This window comes from Macrosteles quadrilineatus, unplaced genomic scaffold (genome assembly GCF_028750875.1).
Source record: "Macrosteles quadrilineatus isolate MER2022 unplaced genomic scaffold, UCM_ALF_1.0 Scaffold_9__3_contigs__length_116548681, whole genome shotgun sequence".
NCBI classification, from domain to species: domain Eukaryota; kingdom Metazoa; phylum Arthropoda; class Insecta; order Hemiptera; family Cicadellidae; genus Macrosteles; species Macrosteles quadrilineatus.
This window is the reverse complement of record NW_026542602.1, coordinates 65,853,028-65,877,025: the sequence shown is the minus strand read 5'-3', so window position 1 is coordinate 65,877,025 and position 23,998 is coordinate 65,853,028. Positions and strand designations below refer to the sequence as shown.

Here is a 23,998-nt window from a genome sequence, read left to right as displayed (position 1 = left end):
CAGCATTTCACAGCAGAACTTTTTTTGATAGTGTTGCAGTATTTTTGCGTTTATGTTGCAAAACTTTTATTTTTCAATTTATAGAATATTTTATGTTTTCAAAATATAGCTAAAATAAAAGTTTTGGGGAAAAATGAGTTTTAAAAGGGGTAGACATATGGCGATTGACAATGCGAATTTGGTCTTGTACAAATCTGGACATTTTCTCATAAAAAAATTATTATTATATTTTCTTGCAATGAAAAAATTTAAGCAATATTTTTTAAACATAATTAATGTAGTTCATTTAATTAAAAATGTTACCAGAATATAAGCTAAAAAAATAAAGGAGAAAAAATTGTTTTATAAAATATACTGTCAGTACAGTGCCAGTTCCTGAATTGCACAGTTTTCTTTATTTTGTGCCAGGTAAGAAATTTTAATATAATTATTTTGAAAAATGGAATTCATTTATTTGATCAATAATTTTTTGAACTGTATACAGTATTTATTTAAACTAAACAAAACATAATCGTTACCTTAAAATCACTACACTAAGGATAATGTTTTTTTTTTTCAAACAGTCAAGATCCATGCTTTTAAAATAGATTTGTTTTGAAATTTTACTTTGTGTTATTTCGTTCTTGAACTAGTTTAACTAGGCCATATATTACATAAATTCATAGGTTTTGCAATTGAAATGCTATAATCATAGGTAGCCTTATAATCTTATCAAACCAAAATTATTAAAAACATACAATTTGAAGTTTTAACATTTTCTATAAAGCGTTAATAGTTTTAAATCAACCATCAGCAGTATGGGCTGTACAGTATAAAGTAATATTGCTGATATCCGATGAAGGTTTCCCCATCAGATGGATCCACATGTCTTTGTTTGGAGCCAGTGTAAACAACTTATACTTCCGCTGCTTCACCAAACATTTGTCACGTTCAGTGATCCTGGCTCCCACCACTCAGTCAGTCTGGTGACCACTCAGTTAGCCATTTCAATAAAAAGTATAAAGTTATTTTGTAAACACAAAACATAAAACTCAAAATAAAATAAAGAATTCTAAAGAGGTAACATAATCCTTTGTTTTGAAGTTATTAAATAATATGGATTACCTCAATAAAAACCGTGATCAAACTTAAATTGATAATGTTTTGTTTGTATTTAGTTGCACTATGTAGATTAATGCATTCAAATTTTAGCATATTGAATACAGCAAATACAACTTATCTACTGAGTTGGTTAGCTCTTGATAATCTGACACCTGGAACTGGAAGGGTGTCACGTTAATGGAAATTTACTGAAAATAATACAACATTTAACCTAATAACTAAGATAATGCAACTTATGAAGCCTTATTATGCACTCCTTGGCTATCTATATATACAATTCCGTAAGTCAAATTTTTGTAAAGAAATTGTGAGTGACTGGATCGCCGTAGAAGGATGGGAGGGGTCTTATTTTAAAGGTCTTGACGTGAATTTTGAGGGAAAACTATTCATTTTTCTTATTTTTTTACCATAAATTCGCAACAGAATAAAACTTTTCCCATTAAAACAACATGGGGTTTAGTTTGTTTACATCTTTTGAAATTAAAACAGCTGTGCCACAGATTTGAAAACAGTGATCAATACACGCATTTGGTTTACTTTTAGCCAGTCAACTATGAAATGTATACTATAATAATATAACAAAACTGAAATATTGAAGATTAGTCGGAAAAACGTCTGCATTCTTTGTTTATATTTAAATCATATACTCAAGTTTCATTTTTTCATGCTTTTTGTCGTGTTAAAGGAATAAACGACATAGAATAAATATTCTGTATAAATAATCAAAGAGTGGAAATTAAATCTAACTTCTGTTTTGTTTTTATTTTTAAATCATATGTTCAAGTTTATTTTAAATGATGTTGTTTTCTTTATATTTCTACACATTTTAAGGTTAAGGTTGTGTAAATATATACAACTAAAATAACCTATAAATGTTATTGGTTCTAAAATGGTGTATTTGCATTCCTTTGTAAGTAAATTTTTTTAGTGCAGTGAATATACAACGTAGAGTAATCATATTCGATCATACTTTTATCAAATCACCAGGGATTCAAGATGTTTTGGTATGTAGGCTGCTGGATATATATTCTTTTCATTATAAGTACTGTAATTAATATGAACGCCAGGGGAATACCACAAAGGCGGGGAACTGTTCATAGGAATGACAGTGCGTGTAGGAGAGCAAGAGTAGATAATGACGAACTTAATCAAGATATGTTACAACCCCTTTTTAGGAGACCCATGGTAGACGAGAGAAATGTAAAGATCCGTGATGCAGGATTATTGGACCAAGAGTGCATTCAATGTAGTGCTCTTCATTTTAGAGAAGAACTAACGAATAATCATTTTATGACATGTTGCCATAACGGACTTATTAACCTTCTTCAGTCAAAAACTAATGTAGAACTTAAAAGTTTGTTTGAAGAGAGCCCACAACTGTATAAATTCATTCGACAATGCAACAGTGTGATGGCTTTTGCCTATTTTTCAGCCAGTAAGAAAGATATTCCAGGAAAAGGACCATACTGTTTCAAAATTCAAGGACAGATTTATCGTTCAATCTCAGATTTGCTGCCTCAACATGATGATGTGTATGGCCAATTGTACATTATTGACACATCAACAGCAACAGAAATTCGTCAAAGGCGTCGAGAAAATAGTGACTTAAAACCTGAAATATTGTCAAAACTAGCTGAAATTCTATTAGAAAATCCATTTGCACAAATTTACAAAAGAGCTTCAGAAGAAATGGTTGTACAAGGTGACAGTGAATTAGAACTTAGGTTTGTAGACAGGATGAATATGGATCGTCGTAGGTATAATAAGCCTACTGCAGATGAAATTGCAGGCGTCTTCAATTCATCTGAAGGCGAACCTCCAATGAATTTTTAAAATTCCAAACAGGGAAGCTTTTATTTATCCTCATTAACCACAAGACCAAAGCTACCTTAGTAAACCAGTATTTATTCACAAACAATGATATGTTTGCTGCCTTTTCATGTTAAACCACTTCATTGATTCAAATTATTTATTGAAAATGACATCAACAAAAGCAAACAAAGAAGAACAACAAACTGGTTTTTACACAAAAGATATGGTGTAGGGATGCCTATTCTGACACATAGATAATGTTATTCTGAGTTTGTTTAAATACCGGTATTGCAAAAAGTTGTTTTACATTTGAGCTTTTTAGGGACTTATGTCCCTACAAGCCACTAGTTAAGCAATAAATTCAATCAGTTTACACATTATTATAGTTAAAGTCATATTTACCGGATAGGCCAAGTAATAAATCTGTTTGCTTTTGCTAATCAACTCTACAGTTGTATTTTGTAGACCTAAACATTGTTAAGTATAACCTCTAATCAATTATGTCTGTATTGCATACATTTAGCTGCAAAATGTTGAGATACTACAGTGCAATAGGAAAATAATCAAATATAACGCTATTGTGTACCGTATTTATTTCATGCAATAATCTACTGTTCACTGTAAGAACCGCAGTTTCAGACTGAAAAGTCAAAGACTCCTGTAAAAAGAAGAAGAATATTTCAGTATTGTACAGATAACAGCAGATGAGTCATTTATCATAGTATGAACAAAACCCTTCATGATGCTGTTGGAGCTGAAACTATAGCAACATTTGCTATAGATTACATATGGTAATCTGAAAAAAAAATCATGAATTAGATGATTGGTGAATAAAACCTATTCTGTCAACAGTACAAAGTACCTTAACTTAAAGAATAGTTTAAAATATACTTTAGGCAAAATAAAATGGCCGGTGAAAATGAGATTGATCATTTCAGCAGTCCATTACTGTAGAAACATAGCAGTAAAGAAGGGATATATAAAGAAGCCATTACAGTATAGGGGCTCAGTGTAATGTACTGTGTAACATGAGCATATAACACCTAACGACAGTGAACTGATAACACTTTGATCCTGATACTCTCTCAATGTAACCGCATAAAGTATCATCAAAAACAGTTTTGCCGAGTATTATTACAGTAGAGGCTTAATGTTATGTGAACACATAATGTGTTACCACAACAGTTTGCTCTGTACTACTTTGATCCTGATACTCTCTCAGTGTAGCCACATAACAAAGAGTATCATTCCAATATAGAAGATTAGTGTTATATGGACACATAATGTGTTACCACAACAGCACGCTCTGTAACACTTTGATCCTGATACTCTCTCAGTGTAGCCACACAACAAAGAGTATAATTCCAATATAGAAGATTAGTGTAATATGGACACATAATGTGTTACCACAACAGCACGCTCTGTAACACTTTGATCCTGATACTCTCTCAGTGTAGCCACACAACAAAGAGTATAATTCCAATATAGAAGATTAGTGTAATATGGACACATAATGTGTTACCACAACAGCACGCTCTGTAACACTTTGATCCTGATACTCTCTCAGTGTAGCCACACAACAAAGAGTATAATTCCAATATAGAAGATTAGTGTAATATGGACACATAATGTGTTACCACAACAGTACGCTCTGTAACACTTTGATCCTGATACTCTCTCAGTGTAGCCACATAACAAAGAGTATCAACAAACGGTGTTTGTTGCAAAGTTGAATGTAAACACACGGTAGATCGGTCGGTAATTGTGTGTGCCCAACACCTCATACTTTTCTGTTTATATTGTTACTCTGCATTATCACATTGTAAGTTAACGTATTCAACTCTTAACTTATAGGCCTACAAACTGTACTTATAGGTAGCCTAACAAATTGTATCCTTAAATGTTCACTATGATAATTAAATTAAAAAAAATTTGAAAAAATGTGATTCTTAAAAGTTTTTTAACTTGTTGATAATTTAATAATTTTCTTAAATTTAAAATGTACTAATTTAATGCAGTACAGATTTAACCACCTTGATGAAAGAAAGATTTACCCTACTTTAAATTAATATTCTTTTGAGGTTTAATTTGCAATAGGGCTACAGTTGATTTTAATAACAGAAAATTCTTCTTATAGATAACCTACTTTAAGTTAGGAAGAACATTTTATTGTACTGGTAAAATATTTTTTTATCTCTTATTTCAAATAATTTTCTCAGTGTTCTTTTGTCACTTTACATATTCATGTAATTTGTATGCTACTTTTGCAATGATTGTAATCCCTTCTTAACAAAATATATATAAAAAATGTTAATAATATTCCTATAATTTATTTTAATGCCGTATAAGAATGAAAAATTTGCAAGTCTTGTGGGAAATTTACTTTCACAGTGTAAATATCTGACTCATGCGATTCCCAACCACTTTATGCCACCTCCTCTCCTGTACATATATGGAATTTACCTACCTAACACGTTTGATGACAAGATTTCTTTACTACTTTTTTTATTTTATTTTTTTCTGTCTTAGGACGCTAGGCACGAGCCTGGGATTGTTTTACACATTACCTCAGGCTAGACCTAGGGGTTGCGGCATTATCACTTAGATAGAGTCCATTAGTGATTTGACGGGATTTGATCCCGGGACCTCTTGGACCGAAGTTCCACTCTCTAACCACTAGACCAGCTCCCCAACTACTAGAAAATTACACAAAATATCTATATAAATAAAATTAGAGTTTTGTCTGTACATTGCTTAGAATAATGAACTTTTTGGTTATTTTTACATTTCATAGGTCAGAGAAACCGAATCAAACCTTATCTCAATTTCTGTCTGTCTGTCTGTCTGTCTGTCTGTCTGTCTATCTGTCATTCTCTTGGTAACGCTAAAATACGCACTTTATTACAACTACTCCTCAATAACTATAGCACTGTCCCGCCTGAAACTTATTTTCCAAATACTATACATATATGAGATGGTTTTAGACGTATTTCATCGAATATGAGACAGTTAGATATTTAACAGTAAACCCTTGAAAATCAAGTTTTTGTCGATTTTTGACGTGGAATTTCTGGAAGCCCATGTTAACCTTATGAGAAATGAAATTATTGAATCTTAACAGCTGTTTCAATTAAACAAGTTGGTTCTGTTCTGTGATGTTCAATAGCATTAAAGTTACAAGGATTACCAACAGGGTGCAGCACTAGCACTATTATTTCTTTTACATTTATGACAACAGCTAATTTGCAACCTGGAGGCGAGTGAGCGTAGCGAACGAGCTAACCTGAAGGCAAGTGAGCGTAGCGAACGAGCTAACCTGAAGGAAAGTGAGCGCAGCGAACGAGCTCCAACATACAGGTGAGTGAGCGTAGCGAACGAACTTCAACCAGGACGTGATTGAGCCATGCAAACGAGATCAGATAGTAAAAATAAAAGTAAGCCTACCGTTATAGGATCGACCGGCAGACACAGAGGTAATTTAACCTTTTATTGATTGTCATACCGATCCGGAACAACAAAAAACAACATAAAATGAAGCTATGTATAATAGTTTGGCCAGCATATCTTAAAATATGCAAACCAACTGCTGTTCGTTATATAAGAAGGTTTCAACTGAATATTATAAGATCCCCGTGCGTAGAACGGGTACACAGCTAGTTTTAAAATAAAACTGTCTACACTAAAAGGTGATACCTGACACAGTTTGCAAATACAATTCTAACAAACACAAAAAGTATTCCTTTTTATTTGAGATTGTGAGGAACAAAAATGAAATGGCTGATTCATAAATCAACAACAGATATTATCCGTGGTAGAATATGAAATGGGGGGCATCGATTGGTAGAGGAACTGCAATAAAACACACAACCAGATTTATGATCTGCCAGTAGATGAGCGTTCACGATCAGGTGATGAATCGTGTTCAACATCATGTAACACAGCTGTCAACAAACTCAACATTTTGTACGCAATGTAGATTAATAACAACAAATGTTGAAGTTGATTTAATCTTAACTGTGTGGTTTTCTAAATGCCGTTTACCGTTGGGTCACACTTATTCTTGGAACATTATTGGTATTTTCTAGTAACACCTTTCTTCAAAACAAAATAAATTTGAAAAGTTGGTGATTCATATTCAGTTTTAATTGACTACTCGATTCCCGTACGTAGGACGGGCCAACAGCTCGTATGGTATAAAAATCAAACAAAGTAGCTCAGCCGATAAGCCAAATTGCTTCATCAAGACGAATATTGGTTTTGAAATAGTATCTGTGGTATATCTTATATATTAAAAAATGTTCTTTTTCTTTTCCGAGTTCGTTTGGCTCTTCTACCTGGATTGAGATCTCAAATTGAAGGTATGCAAACACAGATTTCACATCAAGCATCGGCATATATTTATCTACAGTCCTACTCGGCTTATACGTAAACAAAATTTGCTCCCCATGTATTTCTTATGGGAGTTAAATTTGGTTTTTCTTTTTTGAGTTCGTTTGGCTCTTCTACCCGACGTATTTTCATGATTGAGGTCTCAAATTGAAGGTATGCACTAACAGATTTTACATAAAGCATCGGCATATATTTATCTACTGTATTACTCGACCAAAAAACATAAATTCGATTTATTTTCAAATTCTTACTTAAATTTTAGATATATTTCACCAGTTATAATCCTATAATCCCATATATTTTGGTCTAAGAACCTTCAGTGAAATACCGGCTTTCATTTAAAGCTATTAGTTATTCAAATCAGACGAGTTTCAAGCAAACACATTTGATTATTTTTCGGATATGAAATTTATTTTAAAGCTGCGGAGCAGCATGAGTCCTCTAGTTATTCATTATTAATATTTTGATAAACAGTTATAAAAAGACTAATACCAATTAATCCTTTATACAATGGTTATGTTTGGGGTTTTCTAAAGAACATGAAGCCAATTTTATCAGGACTCAATTACCATCTTTATATTTATTTATCTAGCTGAGAATGTTCACTCTTAAACTAGTTCTGTATAATTGAAAAGTTAAGCAATAATAATTCAGTAAATTTAAAAGATACTGGCTTTATAGCTTTAACCTATTTCACAAAGTTTTAAAATGTTCTAACTCATAAAAAAATTTTCTAACACATTATTCTCGTAATATTTTGGAAATTCATTAATTTCTGAAATCAATATGAGTTTTCTAATACCAATGGTAGTTTTAATTTCCAATAAAACTATGTGTAATGTATATCTTGCAAGTTATGATCCAAGTGATGTTGACATTCAATTATCAATAACACCAAATGTTCACCAACAAGAGGAAGACTAACATTGGTTATCTTGTTGCTTCATATTTGTAGTTGATAACAACTTTTTTGTTTGTCAATAATATAAACAATTTCATTCATCCGGTGATAGGATTGTTTCATAAAAACTAGCACGAGGTTTGAAAGCAAACACTGTGTATGCATTTCATTATTTACTGAAGCTGTTTAAATTCCGTGGATTATCTGTCGAATCTGATAAAATAAACCAACTTTGGATATTTAAATATCTCAATTGATTTTTCATTGAAATTAGTATGGAATTATATTTTGGGAGGTTAATTATTTGAGTAAAAACACTGTCTATTACTTAATCACGTGAGGGAAGAATCTTTGGTAGGTTTTCCAATCTGACAGAATAATACCATACTGATGCCAGTTTAAGATAATAACTTTTAAAATAGTCACCTTTGTACTGTACCGGCTCACCCCTTGCTTTGCTGTATACGTTTCACGCACAAATCTGTAGTCTGTGGACGGGCAAATGCAAGGTTAAAGAGGCCCCAATCTCTTAAAAAAAAATAATAAAAAAACTAACAGCTGTGTCTAAGGAATATGTTGGTTTTAGTCACTAACAAGACTACAAAAACAAGATCGCGCCACTCATCCTTCACTCATATTTGGGTTAAAATATACACCTAGTGGCGTCCCCATCTTAAATAATTGATATAATTGATTGATTGATATGATAAAACCATTACTTTTTTTAATGAAAATTGACAAGAAATATCTAAAGGTTGAAGTTGATTGCATTCAATATCCGGCGAGATGTAATTTTACTTGTTTCCCTTCCCACGGCATGTGAAATGTCAATTGACATAAATTCTATTTGTACATGGAATCGTTGTCGAAAAACAACCACACCCACTGTTCACTCTTATTGCTTACAAAATGTTTGGTTGGAAATGACAATTTGTTTGCTAAAGCCTGTTGCCTTCCATGAAATCTGATGTGCTTGCTATATATTTACCTTTTGATATTTGCCAAATTTAACCTTTTCCTGTAATCAAAATATACGGAAATGCGATAAAACTTTTAAATTAATTAGTTATGTAGGGCCTAATATAAAATAGAGATTATGTGAAGTAGACGTGTTATTATTTGTTTGTGCTATCCATAAATATTGTTGGTTAAATATATATCTCCAAAATTTAATAATTCAAAACTAATTATTGGAACTGTTTTTTGAAGTTAATATACTTGCAATCAGATTTTCAAGACTTATGTAAGCTTTGAAAGTTGTAATGTTGATCGTATAAATGTAGAAGCTCATACAAACATAACTTTATCAAAGTTAGTCTGTATCAAGAAGACGTAAAGTAAATATGAGTGAGTAGATATCGGTTCACTGAAGTAATTTTGGTTCTTTCAAAGTTTCAGAATTATGAAGATACCAATGAGTGACGTAGGAAAAATAAGTTGCTCTTCAATATTTTCCCTTTTAAGATTTCATATCTCTATCTTTGAATTGAACAATAGTTTAATGTACTTACATTCCGTAAAAAAATCCTTATTTAATAAAAATCATGTATTCTTTGACAGACATTTTTGGTTAAACCTGTAAAATAATTTTCAGAGGTGTCATTTATTTTATATTAAATCCTCTAAAAGTCAAATTTCTTTTAATTATGCTACATTTTTAAATTATCTCTATTCCTTGTGTCAGCTCTAGGTCTGCATTTCATCAAATATGTACAGTACACACTTTAAGTACAACAAACAGTCGCCATTTTCGCTAGGGTGGTCCTTTTGAGATGAAACTTGTGGCTCCTTACTCAGAAAAAAATGGCCTTTAAAATGATGTATCATTTACCATAGGCTTCCATTAAAACTTTTTACCGCATCCTCCACAGGACGTTCCCTATAAGTGGTAAAAATTGTCATAAGGCACCAAAAGATAGGTAAAACCATAGTATATCCGTACACAAAATATCAATTGTTTTTCTTTAACCACTCACGAGATATAATGTTGGTTCCAGACATTTTCAACACCCTGTATGTGCTTGATGATGTGTCAACATTGTTTTTTACTGATAAGTCAATAAAGTAGCTTATTCACTTTTTGGGGAATTCGCTGAAACAAGTTATTAAACAAAGGTGTTTTTTATCCTCAAACCAATCAAATTGTGTGAAATTTATAAAAATGGTGTGAAATCACTACAAAACTTATCCTGCACATGGTAAAAATCTAGGAAACTATATAAATAAGTGGTAGAGATTTTTCATATCTACCAGCTATTTATTTATTTTGTTAAATATCTTGGATTTGTATCAAATTGTAGATTCCAAATAACATATCAACCAAACAAATGTTTTATTAAAAAGAGTTTTTCTTTACACAACCGTGACATAAACATTTTAATAACAGGTACAACCAGAAACTTTATTGCCTGTCACAGTTTTCCAACCGTTATTACTTTTCCACTGAGCTTTCATGCACATCAAACCAACCACCTTAGGGTTGACATTTCAACAACTCGTTTCTCATTTACAATGATTTTTTGTTATATTTTTAATGTATAAAAAGGAAATAACATTTATCAATCAGATGTTTAAAAATAGAAGTTACAAGCTGCTATACCCGTGCTTCGCAACAGGGAGTTCACAAATGAGAATAATGCTGTTATTTAGATCTGCTTTTATTTGTAATAATTTAATAACAAAATAACTTTAATTTTATTTTTAGTCGCAGGAGACCAAGCTTTGCTCGGATTGAATTAACCATTAAATTTATTAGATAAGTTATTTAGCTAAATTAAAAATATTTATAATGTACGTTTATCATGGTGAACAAATTTTATATGATACAAAGAAAACATTTTAATACACCTGTATAAATACATAGATTGCTATAAAAATTACCTGTATCAGCTGTTTTATAAACTGCAGCTACAAAAAGGTGTTGACGATAACATGGGTATTTTTAAGAGCTGTATGGTGGAAACTGGATATTTCCCAGCCTTGTGACCAACTCCCAATAGATTTTTTTCGTGGCCAAATACCCCATAGTAAAAAATAATTAAAAATCAGCAGGTGAAAATAAAAGTTTGTCCGTACACACCCTTGTTTTAGATTATAGGATAACGGTAAAAAATCATATAATTGGAAATAAGATTGTTCAGGTATTCCCTACACCGTCTATACAGTAAGTTAACTTTAAAAGTGTACAAGGGAACTATCATGTATTAAATATTTAGTACAATGCCTATGTAAACAATAATTTGGAGAAAGACCACTATTAGTAATTTTATAACTTTTGCTAGATATTATAAAATGATTTAATGTTGGTAAAATCCTACAACCGTAAAAGTCTTTAATAATGGAACTTGAAATCTATACTCTGTTCATCAGAACAACGGAGTTTTTTATAGTATAAAATAAAGAGAGAAGTAAATCAGCTTAACCAAATACAGCCCAATTACATCCATGGTTCAGGGAAAAATACCTTTGGCTATTTTTATTATAGAAAACATTTTTTGAAGTTACCTAGGGTATAATAACAGCTGGTTACTGCCAGTAGTGTAGTAATACATTTCACACTGATGGACTATAATCATCACTACCGATACCTACTGTAAACACAACTCTTGTGTCTAAAACATATACATTTTTGACAGTTTCCAAGAGTATAACATCTGGTTGCTGCCAGTAGTGTAGTCATAAACTTCACACTGATGGACTATAATCATCACTACCGATACCTACTGTAAACACGACTCTTGTGTCTAAAAGATATACATTTTTGACAGTTTCCAAGAGTATAACATCTGGTTGCTGCCAGTAGTGTAGTCATAAACTTCACACTGATGGACTATAATCATCACTACCGATACCTACTGTAAACACGACTCTTGTGTCTAAAAGATATACATTTATGACAGTTTCCAAGAGTATAACAGCTGGTTGCTGCCAGTAGTGTAGTCATAAACTTCACACTGATGGACTATAATCATCACTACCGATACCTACTGTACACTTGTGTCTAAAAGATATACATTTATGACAGTTTCCAAGAGTATAACAGCTGGTTGCTGCCAGTAGTGTAGTCATAAACTTCACACTGATGGACTATAATCATCACTACCGATACCTACTGTAAACACGACTCTTGTGTCTAAAAGATATACATTTATGACAGTTTCCAAGAGTATAACAGCTGGTTGCTGCCAGTAGTGTAGTCATAAACTTCACACTGATGGACTATAATCATCACTACCGATACCTACTGTACACTTGTGTCTAAAAGATATACATTTATGACAGTTTCCAAGAGTATAACAGCTGGTTGCTGCCAGTAGTGTAGTCATAAACTTCACACTGATGGACTATAATCATCACTACCGATACCTACTGTAAACACAACTCTTGTGTCTAAAAGATATACATTTATGACAGTTTCCAAGAGTATAACATCTGGTTGCTGCCAGTAGTGTAGTCATAAACTTCACACTGATGGACTATAATCATCACTACCGATACCTACTGTAAACACAACTCTTGTGTCTAAAAGATATACATTTATGACAGTTTCCAAGAGTATAACATCTGGTTGCTGCCAGTAGTGTAGTCATAAACTTCACACTGATGGACTATAATCATCACTACCGATACCTACTGTAAACACAACTCTTGTGTCTAAAAGATATACATTTATGACAGTTTCCAAGAGTATAACATCTGGTTGCTGCCAGTAGTGTAGTCATAAACTTCACACTGATGGACTATAATCCTCACTACCGATACCTACTGTAAACACGACTCTTGTGTCTAAAAGATATACATTTATGACAGTTTCCTAGAGTATAACAGCTGGTTTAGTGTAGTCATAAACTTCACACTGATGGACTGTAAACATCCTACCTGTAAACAACCGACTGTAAACACGACTCTTGTCCCTACATGATATACCAGGGTGGCTAGTGACCTGGAAAACCTGGAAAACCTGGAAATGTCAGGGAATATTAAATATCTGGAAAAGTCATGGAAAAGTCAGGGAATTTTGTCATAAGTCAGGGAAAATTGTAAAATGTTTAAAATAATTTTAATAATTGTTAGGAAAGGTCTATCTGGTGAGAGTACGTATGCCGTGTGGGTGAAAACTAAGAAAAATGTCTGTACAAATAAATTTTGTATTTTTGTACAAATTAAATTTTGTTATAAACTCATCAAACTCATCTTATCAAACTCAGTTTAATTTTATTAAGGCAAGTTGCAAAGTTTGAATATAAGCTAGCCTGTATCTATAGATTTTATGTATTTTTTTGAAACATAAGATATTCTTCAGATAAAGATTAGTCCTTTTGAAGAATTGGTCAGGATTAAAATTGTAATTTTGAATTTGTCGATCAGGGAAAGTTTAAAAAAATCATGGAATTGTCAGGGAAAAGTCAGGGAATTTTTCAACGTGATTTCACTAGCCACCCTGTATACATTTTTTAAAGTTTCCTAGAGTATAACAGCTGGTTGCTGCCAGTAGTGTAGTCATAAACATCACACTGATAGACTGTAAACCTCACTGCCTACTATAAACATGGCTCTTGAAAGCTGGAATTCCCTCTCTTTTCATGTTGTTCAGATAGCTTCATCGCAAATGTCTTTGCATTCGTACTATTTGTCTTTATTGGCTAAAATGTTTTCTTTAAAGTTTGTTATTAATTTTTTGAATTTTGTTTTTTAACTCATAACATACAAGAACATTTTTAGAAGATGTTTCAATTTCCAAATAGGAATTTTGTGTAATTAGGATAATAGAATCATCACATTCAGACATTTTAGTTCCGTCATTCTCAGGAATTGAAGCCATTGAAGCCTCTAATATAACAAAGAAAGACTAGAGAGCACAGGATCGAACCCTGTGAGATTCCATATCGCAGTGTCTGGTGCTGAGATTAGAGTTTTTCAATGTAAAGCTAGTATGATAATAAATATATGAAACCCCGACAATTTAAAAATAATTTCACACGTAGATTTTTAAATGGTTAGAATAATACTTTTGAGAATATAATATTCTTAAAATATAATATTTCTTGTGGCAGGAGGATACATGTTATTTTAATAATGATCTCCAAAGAGTTCAGGACATTTGATTTAATCATCAATAAATAAAGAGTTTGGACAGATTATTTATCATATTATAAAACCAAAACAATTAAAATATGTTATAATAATACTTAAAGCTGAAATATATAATTAAAATTGATAGTCTAGTATTTTAGATAAATAATTCAACTAAAACAATTCTAAAAAAAAAACAGCCAATAAGGAAAAGTATTCAACAGATTTAATATTGGGTGTAAGCAATTGAAATGTTTTCCGAATTGTTTCGCTTGGTGGTGAGAAATTAAAGCATTCCAATGACTTGAAACGATTTTGGTCCTCGAGTCTGGGTATTTGAAAACTCATTTTGCTTAAGCTAAAAACAAGTAATAATATGGCATGATCACATCCATACAGCTAATGGGACATAAAAATATCAGTCAAATAAGTTATAAGCTCTTTATAAAATTTAAAATTATTCTTGAGCACTAAAAAAAAGGATTTTTTTAAAGACACATCATTAATTTGGGTAGGGCAAAGATGAATTGGATATTAGCTTCATTACTGATTATGTGCAGCTAATTCAATGGACAAGACGATTGAGTAAAAGCCTGAAGACCAGATACAGCTGGGCACATTCTCAAACCGTGAAAATAAATAGAATTGCACCTAACCTAAAATGCTGGCGGCAAAAAGAGAGACTAACAAGAAGTAAAAATAAATCATCCTTTATTCTTTCTACTGAGTTTATTGGTAATAAAACGTCACTAATCTTTCCTTGTGTCACAATTGTTGAATAATTTTTCTATATTGTGAGTCCGGTGAGACGAGCGCAGTCAGACGTCAATGTTACCTGTGACAATGTAACTAATACAATCATTGTCGCTTATCAGGCATGAAACGTATCTCTCCATCAGCATTCCCTGGTTTTTCATTTAGACATTTAGATTTCCCCCTCTGAAGTCTGCTTTGTCAGCTGTTTTGAATGTTGAAACTGTTTGTGGTTTTCAGCCTATGCTCTCTTGTTCTGGGGGTTAGTTGTAATTATTTGTGAAGTATTTCAAATTAAATTAATACTAGAGGTCGTCCACTGTTCGAAAATTGGACCAAAATGAAAATATATAATTAATAATAATATTACATAAAAAATATGACTCCTCTATTTTCACCCCAAGCTTTAAAGAAAACGTGTGATTGGAATTGTTTCCATTTGTTTTGATTTTCTGTTTATATTCTGTTGTTATTTCGTCTTCAACATAGCAACCCATAAGACCCATGTTATTTTTTTTAATTTAAAATTAATTTTTTGTGATTATTTTCAAGCCTATTTTAGTTTATAAAGGGATTCTGTTGTTATAAGTTTTGCAAACGTTTTTAAATATATAAGATAGAAAACCTGTCAAGTACAATAGCCAAACATGAAAATATCACTGTAGTACCGTACATTTTTTGATTAAGTTATATATTTAATCCAAACAATAACAATAGTATCCAAACAGTAAACAATAACCCTCAATCTTGACAATAAAGATTATTACGACGATGTTAAAAAAGAGCAATTCTCTGAAAGTATGAAAGCCAACAAAAGAATGAAAACATTTCTCCCAGCTCGGCTGATCTCTGGGAAGATACAAGATGAAGATTATTGGTGATACAGAGTTGAGAACAAATACAATCTAAGTTGCAAAGTGTTTAAGAGTTGGCGGAGAACACAATGACTGGAGCCACCGATTCCAACTCAGCCCGTTCCTACGGCAACGTTTATAAACATTTGTCTAGGGACTTTGAAGCTATAAAATATTAATAGGGCTGAATCTGCTCCAAAGTTTTAATACTTTTCCGGACAATATTTTTGTATAGTAGTTGAATAGGTTTTGATAGATTTGTTGATTTTGTTATATGTAAATTTACAAAGTTTATATGCTCAAAGATAGATACGGTAGAATTGTTGAATTTGCCAATGTGATTATTTTAAACGGCTTAGAAATTGCTTGTACTGTTTCCCAGCTTTCTAATTATTTTCCAACTCAATAACAATTGAAATTTAATAGGTGAAAAACTATAAAAGTATGATATTATCTGATTTTTGTTACCCTCACAAATAAAGTTTGAATATTCGTTATAAAATTTGTGGAAGAAAAGTTTACGAGGAATGTAATCAAATGTAATTAATTTCAGCATAATACAAACTAATCTAACTATATCAATTCTGAACCAATCAAACTAAATCAATACAAACTAATTAAATCCAGTTTTGTTACAGCTTGATCTTGAATGTAAAGGATTAATAATCTTATCTTTTATTTGGTTTAAATAACCTCACAGTGAACAAAAATTGAATACAATATTAATTTTCGTACAACATGCATTTATAATATTTTAATCATTACCTCATGATTATGATTATCATACCTGAGTTTATTGAAAATAAAAAGGTAGGACAAAATACACACACATTTATCATGTAACCAAACACATATTATGATTATATGTCTGGGTGATTGCACAAGCCGTCTAAAAATATTAGATTTATGTAGTCCTTTCTTGTTATATAGATATGTATACACAAAAATAATGGCCCAATCATGCTAAGATTTGTAAATGTAAATTTTATAATCATTTGTGTTACTGTTTCTGTAGCAAGTAGCATTAATACTTATTTGTTTAATACTTGGTTGATAAAATCAATACTTTTAACCCAGAATTTTTTCACTAGCTGTAATCTTTGAAAATTGATAATCAGGTGTACTAGATAGTTTTTTAGTATTATCAAATTTCCCATATAGGGAATAAGCTATTCCATAGTTCTCATGGTAAGACCTGGACCCAGGACCGATTTGTTTGATGTTTTGAGGTCCCCATAGGCTAAAAACCCAATCCGTTCAAATTCATTTTAAATATTAAGTCACTAATAAATATATTTATATACATGTACGTCCATTAGCACAATAACAAAAAAAATTATCACATTTGATTTATATGAAATTTGGTAAATTGTAAATCTGTGTTTATTCAAATGAGTTTGCGAACCAGCATAATCGGACAATGGGAGTGGGGGTTTATGGGATAAAATTATTTTTTTTTAATTTTTCACCCTAAAAGAATGAAATTTTGAAAATTTTTTCCAAACCATTTTGTAGAACTAAAAAAATAATTTAGTATATTGAAATGTTTTTGTAAACCTAAGTAACTCATTACGATTAATGTTATTAATAGTAAATAAATCTGTCAATTTCAAGGTAATACTTTAAAAGAAATCAAGCCTTGTAAATTGAAATTCACTTAGTCTGCAGGTTTGCTGCGATAGGGGTACTCTCAATTTAACAAAGGTGATATATTTTGTGTTTTCCTCACCCATCTTATTAGCTAAATTCTAATTAACCAAGACCGAGGCTGTCTCCACTTTCATTAACTTGTTAATTGAATTTATACTTGGGTGGTGAGGCTTGGCTCCAGGCAATCCTTATCTGGAGGTTTGATAAACTGTTAAGACTGAAGTGGCGTACTCCATAAGACTGTATAAAATGTATTAAACCGCAATATGGTTTAGACTGTGATAAAGCCTTCATATTTAAAGCAACCACAGACCAAAAAAACATTCAGCATTAAGTTGTTTGTCTTTGAACTGTATGCTGCAGTCACTTGGTTTCACTGCCCAACCTTATTTAAAAATGTTGGGTTATTTAAAATTCGGTATACAATTTTCGTGAAGTTATGTATGATAACAAAGAAGCCAAAAATCATTAAACAAAAACTATTTCGTCAATAAGTGTTGTGAATTTTAATTAAATTCTTGGATCAAAGTGAATATTTTAGTTAGAGTATTTATTTACCATACAAGTGGGGCTTACCCTATTACATTGTCAAATTAATGGTATCAGCAATCTGACACATACTTTCTCCCATTAGCTTGTCAACAACCTTTATCATGGGTAAGGGGTAGGAGTAACCATAACATTTTATAGGGAAAATCACAAAAGTTGGAATAACTTTTGAAGCACAATTTTACAGCAATGGGTAGTTGCACTATTTTCGAAACTATAAGCACCATAACATTCCTATTTTAATCAAAAATGTTGATGAAAACAATACTTTCCCCATATTCAATGGTGTAGGGGGAGAAAGTAAAAATACTACAAGTTGTTGTTAACATCAATATATGAAATAAATAAATAAAGGTTGTTCAATTTAAAAAAATCTAAGCTGCAAATGACTTCTAAATATCATATTTTGTCCCAGATACTAATCATATACAGTACAGTATAACAAAAATGCTCTAATCCACAAAAATATTTTTTCGTCATACTGCAGCAAAACAGCCGTGTTTAATGTCTGCGTTGCAGGTCTAAAGTAGCATTTTTACTCTCTAGGGAGTAAAAATAATTTTTAGTCTCTAGGGAGTAAAAATTAGCTGTTGTAAACAGTCCCTTTATAAATTAAAATAAGCTCAGAAATAAGCACAAAAAATGAATTTAAAAAATTAACATGGGCCTTATGGGTTGCTATCTGGCGACGAAATAACAACGAATTATAAACAGAAAATCTAAACAAATGGAAGAAATTCCAATCACATGTTGTATTTACAGCGTGGTATGTAAATAGAGAAGTCTGAACATTAGATATTTTTTGTCGAGTTTTCAACCACGGGACGACCTCTAGTGTCTTATTAAATGTGCTTACAAGATAAGAGAAGAAACATGTCAAACTTTAATCTTTTCTCAAACAACTATAAACAATTATATCCAGTGGCAACCAAACTTCTGTTATGATACCAGTACTGATAAATAATTTCTCCATTCATCGTTGACCATTACAAACAAATTATTGTTCAGCTCTCAAAACAAATTAATTGACTTGTTCAATTCAATTCAATTCAAGCTACTTCATCCGCTAGTTTTATGTTAGATCTTGTAAATTAAGGTATATCTTTTCATCGTCAAAACAAATTTTTTTCTCAAGTAAGAATGAGAAAAAAAATGTATTGGAGTTTTGATAGTTGTATTACATTGTTTAGTGGTGGTTATTAGTGTTTACTAAAGTGTTGATCACACTTAAAACCTCCAAGGTACCTGGGCTTAGAACCAGATCCTTGGAGATTAGAGCCAATTGCCACTACTATACAGTAGTGTAGTGTAATTAGTTTCAACCACTGATCTCCTTGCATACCTGAACATGTTAGAAACAACAATTAGCCCCAAAATAATTTTTATTTTACTGTATATATACATATATTGATTTTGGATACTGCAAGTAGGCCTATGCTCTTCGCCCTTTTGTTGATTGCAAATCTTGTTCTAATGTTTGGTTTTCTACAGCCAAATACAAAAATCTGTTTTAAAATTCTACTAGTCCTCTGATTCTAGCCCTACGTTATATATGAATGGAAATAAATGTAATGAAAAGGTGCCTTATGTAGACAAAAGTGAAAAACGCCCACTATCAAATTTATTTTATGACAAAAAATGTAAAAAAAATGTTTCTACATCATTATTTTTGTACAACATTATATTTTATTACCAATTTGACTCTGAGAATCTTAAGGAATTTGTTCATAGTTCCTAGACTCAACTGCCCTTAGATCATTAGATGGGCCTTTAAAAAATTGTCCTACTCTTGGCCAAAGACATAAGAAGACTTAGTATCTAACAAAGCTACACAAGGCATCCCAATCCATCCTTCACTTATAATAAAGTTAAAAACCTCCAGTTGCCATCTCAATTAGTCATAATATTTTTTTCAGAGAACCGCACACTAGAGCTCCACTCGCCTGATGGTGTCCACAGCTGTGTGCTGCGGGCCGCAGACAGCCAGGAGGCCGCAGTTTGGTTCAACGCTCTACATTCCGCTCTACACGTCCTTACGACGCGAGCGCTCCACGAGGCCAACCGCATCCTGGCATCACTGGCTATCGAGCTGCACCACATCGGGTGGCTAGCTCGACGAACGTTACCTGAGGTAGGTGATAAAACTTTAGTTACCATAGTCATTTCTGAATTTTGATGATAGCATAGATTAAACATTCTCCCTATGACGGTATATAATACTTATGAATCACCTGAAAACAATTTTAATGTTGGTTCCGTCCAGTGCCTCAAGGGACAAGTTTTTTAATTACAATTTGTTTCTAGTTTTTTTTTCAATTACCTATTCCTATATATAAGTTTAAAAAGTTAAACTATCTAATTATTAACAATAGCTCTTAATCTAGTTTTCTATCCCTTCTAGCCCTAAAAACACAAATCATAAAATGAACCATAAAAAAGAAAAAAAAATTGTCGACACTAGCGCTCAGCATCACCAACATGAAAAAGAATCTTCAAATTTTACAATGGGATTAGAAGTCTACTTGTGTTGGTTAGTGTATGATGAAAGGCAGCGGTATATCAGGGACGATAGGGTACTAGGTTCAATCCACCGAAAAACTACTGACATTTCTCTAGATTGTACTGGCAGTTATGCAAGCACTATAACTACTCAGCTATCCAGAGCCGTATAATGTTCGTGTACAGTAAAATATCACTAACTCGATAATTTGTTGATCCAGAGGTTGTCGAGTTTGGGGGTTGTAAAGTTATCCAGAACATTAACATTTTTTAATGTTTTTTAATAAATAAATACATAACAGACAAAATGTTTACATGAGTATTTTTACATATTGAATAAACAATCTTCAAAGAAATGTAAAATATTCAACAATTAAAAACTTGAAAAATCGGACGCAACAGCGACAAAGCCATCTAGAGTTGTACCTGTCAGCTGTTGACTGTCGAGTTAGTGAGATTTCCCTGTACCAATAATTTTATTAACACTTAAATTATTTTGGTTCTCTGATTCAGATAGTAAAATTTACGTACAAATAAGTATTTTTTTTAATTGGTTTTGTGTAAAAAATATTTTATATTATTTAAACTGGTTTATTATTATGGATAACATAGTATCCCGGTGGCGTAACATCTCTTGGAAAAGTCTTTTTTCCGAATTTTTTTTAAATATAGTTAATCTATTGTATAAAAAAACAACCTTTTTATTTTTCAGTTCAAATATTTTTATTTTTTTATAACCAATATTTATCCTCATAACTATAATAATTTACATGACCATTATGCTTTAATCCGCCAAAAATGCATGGAATTTCCTTTCCATTCTTTAATTCACTGCTTAGCTTAGACTTACAAAGGCTGATGAAAATGACATTAGCCGACCTACCCTTTTAATAATAAAGAAGGGGAGAGGTAGAGACCTTTCAAAAGCAGCTTTACATAAGATTTATGTTTCCTTAAGTGTGACCTTTTGTACCCTTTAGATGAAACATTAATATCCTCTTGGGAGGTACATGCATTTCTGAAATTCACTTCCCACATTTAGCAAATAAGTCGCTGCTAAAACACATAAAGTAATTATGTAACAAAAGGTTCTATTTGATTGACTAAACATAGTGATTTCTTGTAGAAAATTGGCATTATCTATGAGATTTTATCTCAGGAACGTTGTGAAAGTTGTTTAGTTAAAGAATGGCGACATCATTATTAGAATATCAAAGAATTAAAATATTATCACTTAAAAATTTTTTCTTAAAAAGTTTTTTTAGTTTCTGTTATCAATAATAAATTATACAACTACTAAACATGTAAACAGAGTAAGTGCTAAAATAGTAATACTAAACTTTGTAAATAATTTTGTTGCTAAGTAGAATCATAAACAAAAAGAATTAAAGACTGTCAGCCATGCTGCGGTTACCATGGTTACCATAGGTTCTAGCGCCGTGTAGTTTTGTAGCGCTCACGCCGCAAGTACATGGCGCTTCCAGCGGTGTGCGCCAGAACCTATGGTAACCGCAGCACGGCTGACGGTCTATATTTAATTCTTTTTGTCTATGGTAGAATATATTTACCCTTCCATGTACCCTTCTCAGGTTTTTGAGTTCCTCGGCAGACCCGTATCCGTCAAAACTGGAACACGGCGTAGACACAGCTAGATTTAGTAGCCGTCTTTGAGTTAAACAAAGGTTAAACTTAATCTAAATTTGCTCAGTATTTTTTTCATGCTGTAAAGATGGGTAGACACCACATTTTTATAACATAATGTGTCTTTAAGATAACATTAGCATTGACAGTTTTTTCTCTATAAAACTTATGAAAACTTGTAAATATGGCCAACCAACATTCAATGCTGTTTTGAAGAGACATTTTTTTAATGTAAAAATTGTAAATTAATTGGTCAACCAATAACTCAATACTGTTTTGAAGAAACTGTGGACTAGATGTTTAAAAATACATTTAAATCTAATAGAACCAAAATATAACCAGATTAAATAATTATTCCGTACAAAATTACTTTTGAATCACATGGTCATAACGAGGTAGTATGAATTCAACGAGATGGAATATACCATCTAATTATGTCCAATGGTCTGGTCAGTACGATCTCTGTGATTGGTGATTGGCTGATGACATTGTTCTACACGATTCGTCTGCCGTAATGTAATGATTTGATGGAAAACATTCAGCGTATTTGCGTTTGTTCATGCTAAACAATACTGTTAGGTGGGAAATACAATAGATATTGATTATCCGGAGTTATTCAAACTTTAATATGAAACAACAGATGGCACGGTGGATATGAGGAATAATTCTGTGGTATTGGGGGGGGGGGGGGGCTGCAGCTTAATCTTTCTGTGAAACGTGAAATCGTGACTGATTTTATTGGCTCTATGGATCAAAACAAAAAACAAGTTTTAGCCTTTTCGGAATTAATTGAAATGCAATTTTAACTCCTATATAAAAAAGCTTTAATTTTGACACTTAAGTGTAGGATTTATAATATTCATTTAATTTCATTCATTCATAATGACAATGTAATGTATTTTTTTATAAAAGTGATATAAGGACAATATTCTAGACTGATTTTGGTGTTTTGCCTTTTCAGTCCAAATCTTTAACTGTTAAATATTCACCTTTCTTTAGAAAGCATTATAAAATTAAGAAAGACTATGATAATTCAACTAAAATAAACTAATAAATTAACTACCTACCTAAGAATAAAAGTTCCTAATGTGTAATGTTATATTAATGTACATGACTTAGTAAACTTATCAACCCTAAAGCTATCCAAGGTAAAAAATCTCCTATCCAAATAGGCCTACTGTTTTTTTTTTTTAGAGGTTGGCGGCCTTTAATCTTACATTTGCCCGTCCACATAAACTAACCGCCCATGCGTGAATCGTGTTGCCTCCAAAACTATAAAATACATAGTTTAATATAAATAATTTTAGTTTCATACTAATCTTTTTAATATATTGATTTAATCAGCCAACAGCAACCACAAGGTGACGAATTGGCAATTGCTCCTGTTACTTTATTTAATTTCTATAACTCCATGCAAACCTCTGAATGGTCTTGATAAACAGAATGTTATTGGGTCTGAGTTATCGTGAGTGTCGGGCCGCGTTATCGGTGGGAATGGGATGACAGTCGTGTTGTTTTGGCAGATTGATCTCCTCCGTAATGATACGAGTCGTTGTTATCTCTTCACTGGCTACCTAATCAGCTGAAAATCGCATCTTCACTGTTTACGCTCTTTGCTCATGTGTGCATTAGCCGCAATCACCAGTCGCAATATTTTGTAATTTGTCAGTTGAAGGTAAATTGTCGTTTTAATGCTTTGATGATCAATTAATATGATGATTGGCTTCAACCTAACTACGTTGTTAGTCTATTTGCATGGCTGCCACGGCAAATCAAT

At 32.0% G+C, this 23,998-nt stretch overlaps 1 protein-coding gene across 2 annotated transcripts in view; it reads left to right on the top strand.

Annotated features, from left to right (window-relative positions):
* LOC129002456 (beta-1-syntrophin) overlaps positions 1-23,998 on the top strand; it is an 80,450-nt gene that overhangs the window by 38,189 nt on the left and 18,263 nt on the right. For both annotated transcript variants that reach the window (XM_054430278.1, XM_054430276.1), the window contains exon 3: positions 19,998-20,212. In XM_054430278.1, the coding sequence (XP_054286253.1) occupies positions 19,998-20,212 (215 nt within the window). The remainder of the gene's footprint in view (positions 1-19,997; positions 20,213-23,998) is intronic.